Source organism: Notamacropus eugenii, chromosome 1, assembly GCF_028372415.1.
Source record: "Notamacropus eugenii isolate mMacEug1 chromosome 1, mMacEug1.pri_v2, whole genome shotgun sequence".
Taxonomy (NCBI): domain Eukaryota; kingdom Metazoa; phylum Chordata; class Mammalia; order Diprotodontia; family Macropodidae; genus Notamacropus; species Notamacropus eugenii.
Window position 1 is genome coordinate 457,873,296 of NC_092872.1, and position 18,491 is coordinate 457,891,786.

General features: G+C 39.0%; 1 protein-coding gene across 9 annotated transcripts in view; it reads right to left on the bottom strand.

Moving 5' to 3' along the window:
- ZNF536 (zinc finger protein 536) overlaps positions 1–18,491 on the bottom strand; it is a 597,265-nt gene that overhangs the window by 188,372 nt on the left and 390,402 nt on the right. Inside the window, exon 8 of one of the 9 annotated variants that reach the window (XM_072632100.1) lies at positions 9,913–13,383. The exons of the other annotated variants lie outside the window; for them this stretch is intronic. Within the exon in view, the coding sequence (XP_072488201.1) occupies positions 13,376–13,383 (8 nt within the window). The 3' untranslated portion in view covers positions 9,913–13,375. Of the gene's footprint in view, positions 1–9,912; positions 13,384–18,491 lie in introns of those variants that run through there. 9 annotated transcript variants of the gene reach the window in all.

The window sequence follows — 18,491 nt, forward strand, 5'->3', positions numbered from 1 at the left end:
TGGTATCGGTGAACCATCAACAAAGAACCATTAAAAAGGCCCATTTGGATTTTTTATTAGCAGTATTTATCACTTTCTCAAAATCAATTTCAGATTTTAAATTAAAACAAATGACTATTCCTATCCCAATCAATATTTGCATCCTTGCCTTTTAAAAATTTTTAAAAAGTTGAATGTAAAGAAATCCTCTCCTTCCCCTGCATCAATCCAATTTCAATATAATTCAATATTTAATAAATATAATCCTCTGTCTGTGCAGGAAAACATCATAAAAAATGCAAAAGGCTTCATGATCTCCAAGAACTTGGGAGTAAGAAAGTGTTTCCTTATTTCCTCCATAAATGCTGAAGTCCTCATCAACAAATGTTTTGCTTTCCCTGTTTCATATATTAGAAACAGTTTGTTCCTATTAGGCTAAAGAAAAGGGTTCATGTATTTAATGATTCTAAAAACAAAATGCTACCTACTATCTCTAAAATTGCCATTTTATCTCTTTAGAATTCTTTAGCTTGACGTTTTTAAAAGGGCAAAAGAAGAAAAAAACCTTATATAATACCTAATTTGTACATCTGTGGTTTTCCTCTGACTGGCAAAGGCACCATATGTTTTTAATTATCATAATAGCCTTAAAGAACCTGTTCGGTGGGAAACACATATGATCCTTTTATTACTGGTTTGTAATTTAAACAGCTTTAACAGAAAAGGTCTGGCTATAGGGGAGTGACAGGCTCAAAGGCCTAAAATCCCTGCTATTGACCTCTGAAAGCCCAAGTTCAGATCCCACCCACTGAGGTGGGGACCTTATTCTCCCTGCCTTGACAGAGGTAATTGGTCACATGTGAAAAGGCTCTTCAGGACCTTAAAAGACATAATCTCCAATCTCCAGTGACTCCGTGTTTTGGTCAGAGGCTGACACAGGGAGAATAAGGTTGATAAATATTATCATAGTCTGATCTATGCAGTCTTCTTGGCTGGGGGTTGTGCATATTTGAAGTTTCTAGGGACTTGCTGAAAGTCTGCTGTTGGGAACTCTCTGCACTGGTTTTCCTGGATACCTTGTTTCACTCAACACCTGCTCCTTGAGTCCAACCAGGAGGGTCAAGCTTACTCCTTACTCCCTGGTAAAAGCCTTGTTGTTTGTTGTTGTTACAACTGTTGTTTTCCTCTTGTCTTGGAGGAAAAGGAGTAGCTCCATTCCTTAATGATCCTGGATCATCTCATGGTACTTATTTGATCAAGTGACTACCCTAAGGTGGTGCCATAGTGCTACTGGTCACCCTCTCCCCATGACTCGCAACTTCAAACACAATTATAGAAAAGCAGATTTTATTGATATATCCCAAATAACAGACTAGTCAAGCAGGAGGATGTAAGTTTCCTAAGTACAAGGACATTTCCCCTTTAGTCTATTGGTCAGATCCTTTTCACTGAAGGAGCTATTGCCCAGGAATGGTGAGAGAATACTTCTCCTAAATAACAGGTTGTCAAGATAGTGGAGAAGCAACCCAACCTTGGCCAATCTTTATTAACTTTTTTGAAATTGTTGTAGGAGTAAATTCTATAAGTGCTGTCAGATAACGTAGGACTTCCTAGGAGTCTTATTAAGGCTCAAAAGGCATGGGTCTCTACACCATGAATTGGTCCAAACTAAAAGTGGTCTGGCTGAAGTAAATAGTAAGTAAGAGTTAGAATTCACCAGTATCATCAGCAGAGGGCTAGCTGTAGGATGCCATTACAGATTTCATTGTTTATATTTCTACATTATATTATCTTGTTCTTTAAGAAGGCAGAATGCTACTTTTAAACTTACAATCAAGACAATACTTAAAAACACTCCCCCCCCCATTTGTTTCCACGAAAAACAGATTAAAAATCTGGAGAAGAGTTATTTGATTACCCCTGCTTCAAAGGGGGGCACTGGGGATAGGTGTGAAGTGGAGTATCTAATCTGTTCCTTCTGGATCAATGGAATTTTTCCAATTTAATACTGGACCTATGTGATTCTTTAGCAATAGGTGAAGAATGGGAATGATTAGTCAAAACTTCCCCTCAGAGATATGTTGTTTAATTCTCATTTTCATTGGGCCCATAATTTTGTCCTTCAAGTAAGCCTAGCAGTATTTATTAGTGGTGTTACCTTAGACATGGTAACGTCTTTCTTTTCCTTTTCTCTTCCAATGTTACTTCCCTCTAAATGAGCACCCGAAAAGGCTAGCCTAAAAAGGCCAAGGTCTCCCATTGCATCCTGGGTCATCTCCAGTCATCCTGATGCATTGATGAATATCTGGTTACTGGACCCAGATGGCTCAGGAGGAGAAAGTGAGGTTGGTGACCTTGCACAGCTCTCCCTCACTCAAAACAAAGTCAAGTACAAGTCATGTCATCATTTCTCTGATGGCATGGTCTTCTTCGAAAATGAAGGACGAACACACAGACAGACTTGGACAAGGGACATCCCTATCTGTAAAGAGTTATACTTGATAATCTCTAAGATGACTTCCGGCTCTGGTGTTGTGATTTCTAAGACCCCAAAAAGCAAGAAAAATCACTATTTTCAGATCACATACCTAAGACAGATAATAAAACTTGGGCTTCAAACAGTAAGATGCTACCTTCCACTCTAGGGATTCACAGCTCTGGTTTTAAATGTGTCTCTAAATACCTTAAAGTTATTCCAATATCCTTAAAACAAAACAAAACTCATCAACCAACAAGCAAATGTCTTCTATGTACCAACCACTGATAGAAGACACATTTGAAATAGTCCTTGTCCTCAAGGTGCTTACATTCTAATGGAATATAATTTTAATTCACCTTTATACATAAATGAAATCTGAATCAAAGGATACTTTCTTTTAGTAAGATAGGGAATGAAGTTGTCTTGAAATAAAATAAGTAACTAGAGAATTATAGCTCCAGATTGCACATTGGTCCCCAGCTCCATACTTCCTCTCATTTTTCTCTCCAAGAACATTTGGAAGAAAGGCTAAACCCAAAAAACTTAAGTGGAGATGACTACTGCTGAAAACTAGGGACTGAATGGCTTCCCCATTCCAAAGGAAGGACCAGATGCTATTTGTAGGGTTGAGAGGTCACTGTTGACATCTCAAATGAGTGGGAGCAACCACGTCTTAATCAGAGGGCATCCTTCATGTCCACCCAGACAAGACGATTGCACTGACCCGCCCATTAAGGAAACAAGACCCCATTTAATCACCGGGTGCTACAAGGGGCAACATGAGCAGAGCACTCCCACCAATGGGGGAAGACATAGTACTTATGGAAAAGAGAAACCAAATCCATCATCACTAGCTGAACACGAGTATTTGTCCTCCTTCACCATGCCCTCTCCAAGGACACCGCTTTCCCTTCTAGCTATATGGATTAATTCAGCGTTCTGTCTCCTCACTTCTGGTGAGTGAAGGCTCACCCACTGCCAGGCTCACCCTCTCCTATTTCCAATCTGAGGGGATAATAACTCACATTCCTCCAAGCCCATCTGCACCCAGCAAAGGCAGAAGAGCGAATAAAGCATAAAACACAAAGTTCCCACAGACAACATCTGTCTTAGTGCAAACAATGGACCATTATCTTGTAAATAATTCTGATTAAGCTGCAGCATTTCCCCCTTGAAACAAATGGTAGAGGAGCAGAGGGGGAGGATGTTTCTATTGGAGACACCAGACCTTGGCTACCCCTGCTTGTGTTGATGCCTCACTTTCATTCATCCTCATCCATCCCTCACTATTCCCCTGCCCCCAGTCCAGAATCATTTTACTAACTGCAATCACTCTGGTTCATTCCACAAACACCCAACCTCACCAATACACAAATTCATTTCTACTGGGAGAGGACCAAATCAGATTAATGAGTTTCCCATTCTAATCCTTAGGGAATCTTCTCTCTCTCATTTTCTCTCATTCCTTATCTACTTTTCTCCAGTATTCCTCTGTGTTTCTCAGATAAATGTTTTCTTTTAGTATTCTTTTTTCTCTCTTTTTTCTCTTCTCTAATACCTTTTCTCATTCTTCTCTCTCTCTCTCTCTCTCTCTCTCTCTCTCTCTCTCTCTCTCTCTCTCTCTCTCTCTCTCTCTCTCTCTCCTATCTCCCTCTCACTCCCCCATACCCTCTTCCTTTCCTCTTTCAGTTTCTTGATACTCAGTATCCTAAGCTGGGATGCCCTGAAATAATGATACTATTCCCTGAGCTGAAGGAAATAGGGATCCAGGGAGCTTGTGGCATGAAAATGAGGATCAGATTGTCAGTTATGCTACTGTTTAGTTTTATGGGACTTTCCCAACCCAAGGATAGTGCTTTGATGGATGTTTTACATTGTGTCTGCCCACAGAGAGTGGGCAACCTTGCCTTGCCATTACTCTTCTCGGAGGTTGTGTGGCTACCATGGACTTACTGTCAGGTTGGATGTCATTTCCTTCAAAGTAGAAGAATGGGGGGGGGGGCAGGGTTTAAAGGTGAAACCACAAGGGATATCAATTTCCACCACAATCCCAGAACAAACTCTACTGGGAATTCCCATTTCTACCATGAGAAGGACCACTTTATTAGGAGACCTGAATCCCAATGAACAATTGGTTTAAAAAGGCAGGGTACCTTCTGTACTATCCCCCTCCAAATCCTCCCATGTTGACTTGTTGTCCTCCTGGGTGCCTGCTGTTTTTCTTCCCTCCACAAAAAGCTGAAAGTAAAGTTTGCACATGTACCCTTACCTTAAACAAATCCAACATATGAAAAACAAAAACCAAACAAACAGATGCCCAAAACAAAGAAATTAAGGCAAGAGTTCTTAAATTGGGATCTGTGAACATTTTCTCATCAATATTTTAATATATATTCCTATAATTTTGATTTCCTTTATAATGTAATGTGTTTTATTTTATTCATTTAAAAAACATTATGCAGAGAAGGGATTCATAGACTTCCTTAGACTGCCAAAAGGTGACTACAATGCAAAAAAAGCAAAGAATGTCAAACTTAAGGGATGATCAAGTAATTTATCAAAAAAAAAATTATTTGCTTTGAAAAATGATGCATCATGGAATTCCTATAGTAAGCTTCCATCTTATAGTGATATACAGTTGACTGTATAATGTTTTATATAATAGACTATCTAATTTATAGACCACTAGTCTTCAGGACTATGTCTCCTATATATAACAAGGCACTAGGATATAAGATTCTCATTTAATTTGCTGGCATGAACACCAAACCTTCAATAATGATACTACTTCAAAAAAATCAGGAGGAAAAAGAAGAGAAGGAAAGAGAAGGAGAGTCTGAAAGGAAAGAAGAAGAAAAAGAAAAAGGAAGAGTGTGGGGAAGGGGATATTTAAGGGGAAATATTTGAACCAAATTTTAGCAGTTATGATTTGATGCACAGCATTTCCAGGCATATTTCTTCATTGCACTATTTGGATATAAAGGGATTAGATTATTGATGTGTAATCTCTCATTGACAGGTTCTCCCAGTGATTTTCATGAACGCTATGTTCTGTAAGGGGAAATCATCAGACAGAGCAGCAACTAAGAAATGCACCAATCAACTACTAAGTCCATGTAGAAAGAAGCTGGAAAATCACGTCCATAAAATATATTATAGAAATTCTCTACCCTCTTGGTTAGGTCTTAGGAAGCCTTGGGTCTTCATATGATTGCTATCTTATTTGAAAACAATGAGAAATTTTCAGTCTGACTAAAATGGGGATAATACTCATCTTCAAATTTCATATTAACATTTATTTCACTCTCTTGTTGGTCTCTTCTTATCCCATTTTATAGCTGGGGCCACTGAGACAACTGAGCTTGGGAATATGACTACACACACACACACACACATATACACAGAGAGATACACACGTAAACTCACACCAGAAATAAATTCAAGGCCTTTAGGCAACTCACACCTTGAACTGGAAATCGTGAGGAGAAACTGCTGGTTGGGGGGGTGACTTCAGATGATGGTGAATAAGGCCTAGAAGAGAATTACGAGGATAGATGGGGAATAAAGAAAATAAAGGGCATAAATATTGAAAGAAAGGATGATTTTAAAATGTTTTCATGTGACTTAATATGGATCTATGAACTCTTAGGATTACCTTAGATTTTTGTCATAATTCTTAAAGGAAGAAAAATTAAAGCCTGAGAAGTAAAATATGACACAACACAGACTGTAACTAATTAGCTAATTGATGCCTGAAAAGTGCTTGGGCATCTCTAGTGAACATGACGATTGTTCTCTCTGCAAACCTGGGAATTTAGTAAAATTTAACAAAGAAAAGTATTATCTAGTTCAGGCAGTAAGCATAACTGGTTAAAAAGTGAATAATACAGTCATATAATCCATTTATTTTTTTCCTATATAATAACACAGGCTCATTGATTTTTTTTCCTACTGATATGATCAGTTGACTGAATTGACTGATTGTTCTGACTTTACAAGAATGGTTTGTCCTAAGGTGGGGAAAAGTGGTCGGAAAATGGTTGAAGGTTGTATCATGTGAGGGGAGGAGGAATATGGACATTCAATGGGGAAGAAAAGGGGTGAATGAAGGAAAAAATCTTGATCTGCTTTCTTATAATTTTGTTTTAGTTTTCTTCATCATATAACAATTACTCAATTTTCTACTGGATAGCAAATAATACTGTCCCAAAATTAGTACCCTAAACCCAGGACCCTAAGAAAAATAAACTCTGATCCTATATTCCATGACCAACTTGGATGATTTCTTCATGGAATCCCAAGAGTCTAGAGCTAGAAAGAATCTTGAGGTATCATCTGATCCATCCTTCTACCTCCTGAACATCTTGTTCAGTTTATACTTTTTTCAGTATTTAAAATAAGTAATATTGGAATGTATGTCCTGTTGCTGGTCATATACTAATAGTAAGGAGATATTACATTGTAGAAAGAGGGAAAAGTAAACTCTCTGATCAATGGATTTCCCCCAAATCATTTTTTTACTCTAATGACTGTACAAAGTAATCTGAATTAATCCACCTTCCAAAGTGACTAATATTGTTTAATAGAGGTTAAACTTCTCATGTGACAAGAATTAGCTAACCCTATGAAGTCAACTCCCAATTACCCATCTACCAATTCCATTATATACTGAAAGTTTTATCCTACACTGATTACCCTCTGATCTGAGGGTCATCTCCTATTGTCAGCTGATTGCAGGCCCCGAAAATAAAACAAACCAAAACAACCAAAAAACTAATTTTAGTATGTGACTAAGCCTAACATAAATAAGAGAGTAAATCTTTGGGATGGGGGTGGGAGGTTGGCTGGTGAGGAATTAAATAATGCATTCCAAAGCCAATGATAGATAATTTTAAGTATTAATCATGATTTTGGATTATCCACTCCATTGCGTTTCTCCATTATTGTGGATAACCATGAGCAGACCCTAATCATTTGACAAAGACAGATGTAGAAAAATAAAACTCAATATCTACATAACTTGGGAATTGGAAGACACCATTAGATGCATATATTTGGACAACTTCACAAATAGCATGAAAGCCAAATCACTCATTAATCTAGACGTCTTCTGGGTGTGGATTAGCAATTTTTTTTTGGTGACGAAATAGCTGTGCTAACTTCCTACTTCCACCTCGAAAATGCATAGCATTTTTTATATGCGACAGAGACATGATTGCCAATGCACGGCTGCATATTTCAAGGTATAATTTAATCATTGGAGAATTTCCTTGAAAAGAAGTGACTATGCATGAGCAATAATCATTTCCCAAAGTTTGGTATCATCAGCATTTACTCTCCATTTTCCCCCCTGAAACAATCTAAATTTCATCAAAGCAGAAATATTTCCCAACATAGTTAAATGAATAAATGGTTTGAAAGAAGCCTCTCTTACCATTAGTTCCAGAGTGCAATGCCCCACATTTCTTGACTTTCCTCATAAGCCACAGACACCTCCTCCCCGAGACTTCTCTCCGTTCTACAACATGGATCTTGTCTCCGCTTCGGTTGAGGCCTCACTCAACCATGAGCAGTGGAACAAGAAATGTGGCAGCTCATCAAGGATCAAACCAGTGGACAGTCTGTGCTTACAAAGAGCATAAAATACGCAGCCAAGGTACCCAAGGTGGAGGACCCATAGGAAAAAAGGCCCTACTAGGCATAGTGAATGTTCAGCTATAAAGGTAATGTGGGCGGTACATTGCCATTTGGCCAATGAAGGGCAAGGATGATGGGAAGTAGGGGGCAGGGTAGGGAGTATGGGCTAATAAGGAATAGATTTTCCTTTTCCCATGTAACATAGCCAAAATGAAGTTAATTCCACTGAGACTGAAAAAATTACCTCTTTTTCATAGAATAGACAGAAACATTCTTAGGAAGCACAACCACTGAGAAGGGAATTGGTTTCCCAGGGTGTGTGTATATATGTAAAGAGGAGAGTCTAAGAAGTTAGGGAGCAGGGTGCAGGGGGAGGCAGAAGTGTGGAGGGTGGTTTGGTGATGGTTTCATAAAATTAGGAAGAATCCACTATAGTCTCATCTAAGTTTGAGAAGTTGCCTCTGGAGAATGACTCCATTGTATTTCCGCCTTCTGAGCATTTCCTGAATTTCCTGGCTTGGAGATGCTATTAGAGGGATTATATGTTCTTGAAGAAGGAAGAAAGAATAGCTCAGACAACTGCTTATGGCTCTGGAGAGGCTTTCTGGCTGTCAAAATGAATGGGTGGAAAAATGATTTTTTTTTGGCTGTTGGGTGTTTCCTTTGACTTATTTCACATAGAATACGTTTGAGGGTTGTCCTTACCCTATTAAGCAAGTAGCCCTCATTGGGATCTATCCTGGTCTCCTTAGAGCCAGAGGCAATCCTTTTAATGGTACCAAAGGTCAATGGGAGTGTGAAAAGTTGTGCTTTGGGGCTGAGCTAAATGATCAGGAAAGTGTCCAACCATGAGCAGTGGAACATGAAGGCAATTTGTCAGGGCTTAAACTGGGCCTCAAGAGGGCCCAGTGAAAATGATTTCTGTTTCTTCTCCCCGATCCTCCCAACCCTCCAGAAGTGAAGAAGTAAGTCATGCATAGCACTGAGAGGACAGCCGTACCCTCCTCTCCTTTAATCCCTCTCCCTAGGGGTCCTGACAGCACCATTATGCTGGCAGGTGGAGGACTGGGTGGCATCTCCATGGTGCACTTCTTAATTAAAACTGGGGATTTTTTAGTTCCTTAGCCCAGTGGAATCAGCATGTCATCCTAGTGACAGGTACAGAGGTCTGCTGCATTGTGTATTTGGTTTTTCAAACCCTTCATAACCTGGTTTCCTCCTTTCTTTTCATTCTTCTTCTATCTTACTCCCCTTTACATATTCTGTGATTCAGGGATGCTAACCTCCTTGCTGCTCCTTGATTGTATAAGATACTCCGTCTCCTGAATCCTGGCATTTTCTCTGGCTTGTCTCCCATGCCTGGAATGCTCTCCTTCGTCATCTCCTCCTCCTGGCTTCCCTGACTTCCTTCAAGTCTCAGCCAAAGTACCACTTCCCACAAGTAGCCTCCCCCAGTTCACTTTAATCTTTGTGCCCTCCCTCTATGATTATTTCTAATTTATCATCGATAGGTGTGTGTTTGTGTGCATGCATATATTTACATATATCCATGTATCTCTATGTATATTTCTGTCCTACTTATCTTTATGAATCTTTCCATCCATTTCTTTCTTTGTATATTTCTATTTATTTTTCTATCTCTTTTTCCTATCTTTCTATGTATCTATCTTTTATACATCTTTCTTTTTCTGTATTTTCTTCCTTTATATCTTTCTATCTCTTTATTTCATGTATCTATCTTTCTATGTATCTTTCTGTCTTTATTTATGTATCTTTCTGTCTATCCTATCAACCAATTTCTTTCTTTCTATCTGTGAATCTTTCTATTTATCCATCCATCCACCTACCTACCTACCTACCTACCTACCTACCTGCCTGCCTGCCTGCCTGCCTGCCTACCTCCCTGCCTATCTCTTGTTTGGATATAATTGTTTGCATTTTGTCTTCTCTATTAAACTGTGAGCTCCTTGAAAGCAGGATCTGTCTTTTGCCTTTCTTTGTGTTCAGTGCTCAGCAGTATGCCTGGCACATTGTTGGTACTTAATAAGTGCTTGTTGTCTTAACTTGACTGCATTCGTTATTTTCAACATAATAAGAAGAAAATGGGATTAAAAATTTCACCTGAATACTCTCCCTAATCAGCACCACTTTCCTCTCTTTTCTCATGTGTATATAATCCCCCAAGAAAGGTAATCAAGAGTTTGTAAATATAAATGAGAATCAATCTCTCCTATGAGCAGAAGTCCTTGGAGAACTTGAAGAGAGCCCTCAGGTAAGTGCTGACTCAGCTCATACCCACCTAGTGATGCCAATGCAATTTTCTAATTGCAATTTGGGATGTAACATTATGAACCTGGGTCATGCTGTTAAGATCACTATGACTTTACCCTTCAGGGAAATGTTTAGCTCATTCACACTTTCCACAATGTGCTGAAAAGGGTATTTTCCTCTCCTGATATTCAGTTTTACATAACACTCTTTTCTGTTGAAGATAAAAAACTATATACTTTGAAGAGGCTGGCTGTTGGTGCCCAATTTGGCTCAAGTCTTGTAGAATTTATCCCTAATTAGGGGCTGGAAGGTGGGAAAGGGGCCATGCAATCCAATATTTATGTCTTCAAGGTCTGGATCACTGTAACAGTTTTATCATAAATACCATGGGGGATTTTTCAACTAGTCAACAGCAGTGTAATTGTTCCATGCCTGAACTACAGCTTTTTCCCAGTGTGACACAGAACGCTGAAATGTCAGGCCCTGACTCATGGAGTTTAGGTGGAATTAATAAAAAGTACTGACAGGTTATTCAAACTGACAATTTTAATAGAAATTTGTCACTGGGAAATAGATTCCACTATGTTTCTGCTCTCCCTCCTTGCTCTGACAACTAAGTAGTAGGTATTTAGGGGCAAAAGTAGGGGTGGGAAGGCAGCCTCAATGCTTAAAATTTCCACAAAAGAAGTATGAGCACTTTCTCTTATATGGCAAGAGATAGAATTTGAAATGAAGGCCAAGAGAGAGAAAGAGCAGGTATTAACTTCTCTTTTCTCCAAGCTAGGAAGCAGGAGAAATGCAGTTAAGATAGTTCATCCCATAATATGGCTCATAGTAAAAAAAAATCTCCCCAAAATGTTAGGGTGGCAGGCCAGATCTCATTATCACAAACCTGGATGCAACAACATGGTTCCTGAGCCCAAGCCAATGGTTCAATAATCTCATCATGCCAAATTTTAAGACTATAAGAAATTTTTCCCCTACAATTTTTGTTATAAGAAGATTTGACTTGTATACCTTGCTCTACCCAGAGATGTAACTATGAAGGCACAAATAGTGCTTTGATTCAGGGCAGCAATACTCAGAGGGCACACTGACAGTGCCCACAGTGATTCAGCAATAGAAACAACTGACCTGAGGACCTGAGTTTGCAAAAATAATTAGTGAAAATAGGAAACTATCAGATGATACCCTTCCTATACCCACTGGTCAAATCCCAAGTGAACTCCTCCCCACCTCACATCCCAGTAGCCTTGCAGCCTACAAATAGCAGCTTCATGGTATTCTGGGGTCCCTGTTCAATGGAAGCTGGTTATCCTGCCCCCACCCCAATAAAGTCTTATGTATCAGTATCTCTCCCCTCCCTTGTAAGTTCAAATAAAATTTGAAATAAAAAGTAGTTCTAGTGTGTGATTTTTTTTGCCCTGTCCCCAGGAGCCAAAATCGCTAGTCATGGTTCTGTCACTGCCCATTTTATAAGGGATCTTTGGTGGCAATGTTGAAAAGGACTTGTTTTCTCAGTGCCTATGTGCACCATGTTTCCAGGGTAGGCTTTGCACATGAGCTTGTATGGTAGAGATGGTTCATGACACATCCCTGAAAGGCACAGAGATAAACCTGAATTCACACATGCACATACACACATGCACTCACACATACAGATACTCCCACTGAGTACTATACAAAACCCCTCAAAGCAGGAGAACGAATGTAGTCACATTTCAATGAGAAGTTCATTACAGGAATGTGTCTATAGATAGATGGAAAAATGCAACCAGTTGCCCCATAGGCTGCTTGGTTTGGGGATTGTTATAAAAAAACCATTGCCCAAAGGTCCTGTGAAGACTTCCAACACAAGGACTGCAGGGAGGACGAAGAAGAGACAGAGGGAAGGGACGGTTGTGGAATAAATTAACATAATGACTCCAAACTACACTAATGTTTCACAGCTTTTTTTTTATTAGCAATACCAAGATAAGTTATTGAAGCAGTTTTTGTATTGTTTTACATTCCATTCATAGGTGACCTAACTTGTAACTCCACGTACAGCACATTTAAAGATATATTTTGACACTTATTCAGAAAGCTACAATTATTATAACTTACATGCCTTCATTACCAGGAAAACCTTAATATATTTTCTAATTACTTCAACAATACTCTATTCCAAAGCACACGATAACCCAGTACAAGTTTACACAGTTCGCTTCAATCACCATTTTTTAAATTGTGGATGTCAAGGTGCTGTTCACTGAATTCTACTGTCATCGCCTCCTGGTTCATATTAGGACCTGACACAATATTAAACTAGCAATATTACTGCTTAAAGAATATGAAGAAAGGTAAAGACTGCACTTTTCTGTATTCTTCTAAAGAGTTACAAAATACAGGACAATTAGACACTCAAGCAGCAGCAGCAAAAAAAAAATCTTGGGGCCAAATCTTTAGAGGCCTGTGGTGAATGTACAAGCAACACTCATATACACGCGCACGTAAGCACACCTGTTGTGCACTATTCTGTTGAGTGCATGATTGAAGCAGCACAATGCCATTGGGAATGTGTGCATGTGTGTGTATGTATGTTTGTGTTTGTGCATGTGTGTGTGTGTGTGTGTGTGTGTGTTTATTCCAAGGTCTGGTTTTCCCACAGGTGAATGGACATGTAAATGGCACGGGGCAGGGGGCTCCATTTCACAAACATTTGTCCCTGGGGACCTAAATTTTTACTGAGAATTTTCCCTCAAATTTGAGTGACTAAACCTTCAAAATCCATGACTAATAGATGAACATATGGGCCAGTATTTTTAGCCATCCGTGGTTATTTGTTATAGATATTGTAGGTTGGTGTGCCTTGTGTATACACATACCTGTGCCAATAGTCATTATTTATTAAACACACATATGTGTATACATTCTTCTCTTGGCTTTACATAATTAACAAGCTGCAGGTAATCATCGAGGAGAATGGGAGGGCAATAGCAACTCCAGATATACCGAATAGAACTGGGGTCACTTACCTGCAAGAAAATGGGCAGATTTATTAAACAATCCTGAAATAATTCCTGACTAGATACATTTGAGAGCTAGGCTAACACTACAATTTCTAATTGTTTAATGTAAGAGATGATAAAGCAATATTTATAAATTTGGTCCTTCAATTCCTGGCTAAAGCAAGAATGGGCTGAATTATTAGAGCAGGTTGGTAATTAGATATAGAGGTACTGTCTATCAGATACAAGTAATAGCAGATAATTACTGTTTATATGAAACCTGGGCTTTACAAATAGTGTCTGGGAAAAAATATGTATCTTTCAGCAGCTAAGACTCAGCATATATCTAGAGGGCTCTCAATTCAAATCATCATTTGGAGTTGGCAAAGACTAAAAAACAAGAACAAAAACAACCACTTACAAAGGAGAGAAAGGATAAGCAATCCTATCAGGGAACTAAGGAAATATCTTTTCTGATGGGTACTGGAGAGCTGACCTAGGCTGAGAGTCAGAATTCCCTCAAGGAGCTAAAGGTTGTCTCTAACAAACACCTGCCCACCCTCCTCTTCAAGGCATGATGTTTAAAAACTGAGAGAGAGCCTCGGCACGGATAGGGTCCCCCTTCCTCCACTATAACCTTGATTGATGACTAAGTGGGAGGTGTAATGGAATCCAAAGACTCAGTTCTCCCAGTTAAAGCTATATAGACTTTGCTCCAGCTTAGGAAGCTCTGTGGATTCAGATAGTAGCTTTTTGAGCCAAAAATATGCAGCAAAGAGAAAGGAACATAAACACGGCTAAATGTCACCAGTGTTTGCAGACTTACAGCCACCATCCATTTGTTTGTTCTGAAATGACTGGTGGACCATTTGGCAAACACAATGAGATTCACACAACAGTCCTGTTATCCTGCGGTGCAAACAACATCACACCAGTGGCATTCCCTTTTAATTAAAAAACAATAATAATAATCAAGGAGGAGGAGGAGGAAAAAATGCCATAGGAGTTTGGTTTAATGTCACTACACAAACGATACTGGCTCCACCTCAATGGGGGTAAAAAATAAAGGAAGGGGGAAGGAAATGGAAACTTGCCCAGAACTGAGCATCTTGACAGGGGATCAAGTCAAGGGAAAGCCATCTTTGCTGATCCCCATGAGAATGAAGAAAGAAAAGAAGGTACAACCTTTGGCAAGGCTGCTGGCTAAAGAGGGAAGGGTCAGGGGTACCATCATGCCAGCTGTATCACAAGACTTATGAGGAAGAGTGCATGGAAGGAAACTTCCAAACAGTCCTCATTTGTAGCTAATGCAGGCCAGGGTGTGCAAATTCAAGGCCCAGTGACCATGTGAACTTGAAACTGACAACCACTATTTGAGTTAATGACCAAATCGTAAAATACAGATTTCGTGATTGGTACCCATTCAAAAGTAATTCTTCGTACCAAGGTTTTGGTTTTGGCACAAACATGATCCTAAAAGGCCCATCTTAACTAAGAGAATGAGCCCAGGTATTATTACTATTATTGTTATTATTATATATTTTTTACTAGATCTGTGATTTCATTGGCATAAGAAACACCTGGTGAGGAAATTCCCTCTATTATTATAACACAGCACCTGCTCTGAAACTCATAGGCTTAGAGAGTTCTCTGGAGACATTAAAAGGTTAAGTGACTTATCCAGGGTCACACAGCCAGAATGTACCAGAGGCAAGACTTGCCTTGAATTCAGGTTTTCCTGACACCAAAGGCTGACTCTTCATCCAATATTCTGTTTCTCAAGGTATTGACATACACTCAGGGAAGACCAGAGTCCTATAAAGGACAATTCTAATGTCTCCCAAAGTCATGACTTAATTGGCTTCAAATTGGTATTTGTTTGATTTTTGCCTGAGATATCTCAGATAATTGATTTTGATTTGTATCTTCTCATTCCAAACTGCTTTAGAATGGTCAATGCTTATTTTACCACCCTTGAACTCAGAATCATCTCTACGGATAATGGTATCCCTTACCCCAAAGACAATGATAGGATCTTATACTACTTAGCCTTTCCCATTTTTTTGAAGTGCTTTCACTTACAATAACCAGATCTCTGCTAAGATCTCTAATTTACTATAAGAAATTTACTATTTTCTGGTAAAAGCTATCTTGGAGTCTTTTTACTGCATGTAACTATCATGTATCTTACCTCCACTGCTCATGTAATGCTGATAATTTGGTGTAATCGTTATATAATTGACAGGACCATTTTCAGACCTAACCTTTTCAGACCAAGAACAAACTATCAACAGTGTGGCTTGATGGATGCTAGGGTTGAAAAGTTTGAAAGACGAAACATGACATGTGTCTCTTCCTCTAATTCAGTGTCAGACTCACAGTGGTCCTACAGTTATAGTGCTGTATCTACATCACAAAAGATTCCATTACTATTAAGGTGTGTAGATCATCTGACATGATCTACCTTGGGCAAGCCTCCCACCAAAGAATGTGCTTCTAAGTTGGGGAGATGGCTTCATTTTGAAATTGAGTGGAAACTCAAGAGGACCCAAATTGAAAAGTGTAATGACACCTATTACTATTCAAACCCATTCTTTTTTTAAGTGTTTTAATATCTCTCTTTTCCATCTCATTCTCATACTATTCTTTTGAGAGCAGGCAAGATATTATTAAATCTGTTTTAGAAATAAGGAAGCTGAAGGCCAGAGAGGTTAAGTCACCTATCCTCGGTCACATATCAAATTAGAGACAGAACTTTAGACTTCTGACTCTTAACTCAACGATCTCTCTGCCATAACATGATGCCTTTGGGTTCTGGTATGAGGAATACATAGAAGCTTATATTTCCTGGCATAAAGGATTTGTAAGAGTTCCTGTGGGAAAGCTTCTCCAAAGTCTTTAAGATACAGTAGCCATTTGGTGATCCCCAAAAGATGCAGATGTCTATCTACCCTACCTATAAGCAGAAGGGAGAGCTAGAGGAATTCTCCAGGTTTCTCCCCGTTCTTTTATTCTATGAATATACTATCTCTTCCATGATTTTTCTTTCTTTCACTTGGGTTTATTCGCCCACTGTAGTAGGCAGGAACTCCACTGCCTCAATCACTGCCCAGTCTTGCTCTCTCTAGCCCCAGCTGGGGTCCTGTGCTCATTCTGTTCCCAAGGGCAGCTGCAGGGACATGTGTTGCCCTATATTTTTAGTTCATGGAAGCCAAAGTGGGGACTTTCACACACACCCTCAAATCCTTATGACACTACATCTAGTCACCATCAACCAAATTCTCCTCCAATTCAGAATTCCCACTGGGGAGAAAATGCTTCTTTTTGTTGGGGGTACTGGGGAGGTTTTCTCAAATTTTCTTACTCCTTTAAGAAATGACTTTTCTACAAAACAGTATAAAGCATTTAATTTATAGAAAAGGGCTCAGCAGTTATTAGTAACCTCAATGATTATTAAACCTAACTTTCTCACTAGGTCTTTCTGAGGGCTGAATTACCTGATTTGGTATACTATGTTGGATTTTGTGAGAGGCACAATATGTATGGGTGTATATGTAAATACATAAATATGTAGACACACAGATTGACATGTATATACATATGTATGCATATATAAATGTGTATGTGTATACACATACACACATGGATGTATATGCATATATTGACCTATGACAATTTGATTTATTGGAAAAAGGTAGAGGGAGAGGTGAGCAACATCATGGAGATGCTGGAGATTGGATTATGGCTTTATAATGGAGATTCTAAGGGTCCAGGAAAAATGTGGTAGTCAACCTTTTTCTACACAACATACCCTGAAGGATTTTCTATCAACCCTGCCCATTAGATTTGCAGGGAAAACCTAAATCACATTAGGACAAAAGTTAAAGCCAATATAGGGAAGGAGAGAGACAGAACTAACTACAACAATTCTAAGTCTTAAGCAACCAACTAAACTGCCATACTTAAAGTTCAGGACCAGGCATTGCCTGGCATCTCCTCAAAGACAGAGAATCCAGAGGCAGTAGGATTGTCTGGTAAAGTGTTCTCCAATGTATTTACATGCCCAGTGTCCTGCAGTCACTTTTCATACCAGCCTTTGAAAAGTCTAACTATATTTGAGCATAAAAAATGAAACATTCTCCTTCTGCTAGATAGCCTATCATCTCCAGTGAAGCCTCAATGTCAGAGAAGTATAAGACAGAATTGTGGTATCTCAGGGGTCTTCTGTCTATGCAAAGATTTCTTAGAGCATCTCTTCCTACCTTATCTGAACAGACCACTCTATAACATCAGAACAACTTGTTTTCCAACTTCTATCTGATATCCAATATTGAGAAACTTGCAACCTCTGAGTCAGCTCATTCCACTTTGAGGCAATTCTAATGGAGAGGAAGTTTTTCCTCACATGGGGCAAGAATCTGCCTCTGCCACCTCAGATCAGTGCTCTGGGAACTATGCAAAATAAATCTAAAAATTGTGTTCCCTGGGATGACCCTTCAGATCCCCAAAGATAGCAAAATTGTGCTCCTCTTCTTCAGGCTAATTATCTCCTGCTCCTTCAAAGAATATTCCCATAATGGTTTCCAGACTCCTTTTCATCCCAGTCACACCTTCCTTTGGAAAGGGGCATAGTTTGTCAATATCATTCTTCAGTATGGTATCCAGAACTCCACATACTATTCCAGATGTGCTCTGAATAGGACAGAGTATAGTGACTCCCTCATCGTGGACACTGTGCAACTTTATGTGTAGTCCAATTATTTCATTAGTTTTAAATTGCCATGTCATATTTGTCCACTTGCATAGTGCTTAAAACTCACTGAACTCCCAGCTCTTTTTATGTGAGCAATTTTCTCATTCTATCTCTCCTATTCTATATTTATAGGGTATTTTTTTAAAAATACAGTGAAGGATTTGATGACAATTCCTATTCAACTTTACCATATTAGATATGGCCCCTCATTCTAGAGACTGAGACTTTTTTGCATCCTGATTCTGTAATCCAGCATATCAGTTATCCTTCCTAGTTTTATATCATCCCTACATTTAATAAACATGTTCATGTATGCCTTCCTCCAAGTAACTGATGAATGATATTGAATAGCACAGGGCCAAAATCCACCGATTTGGAAACA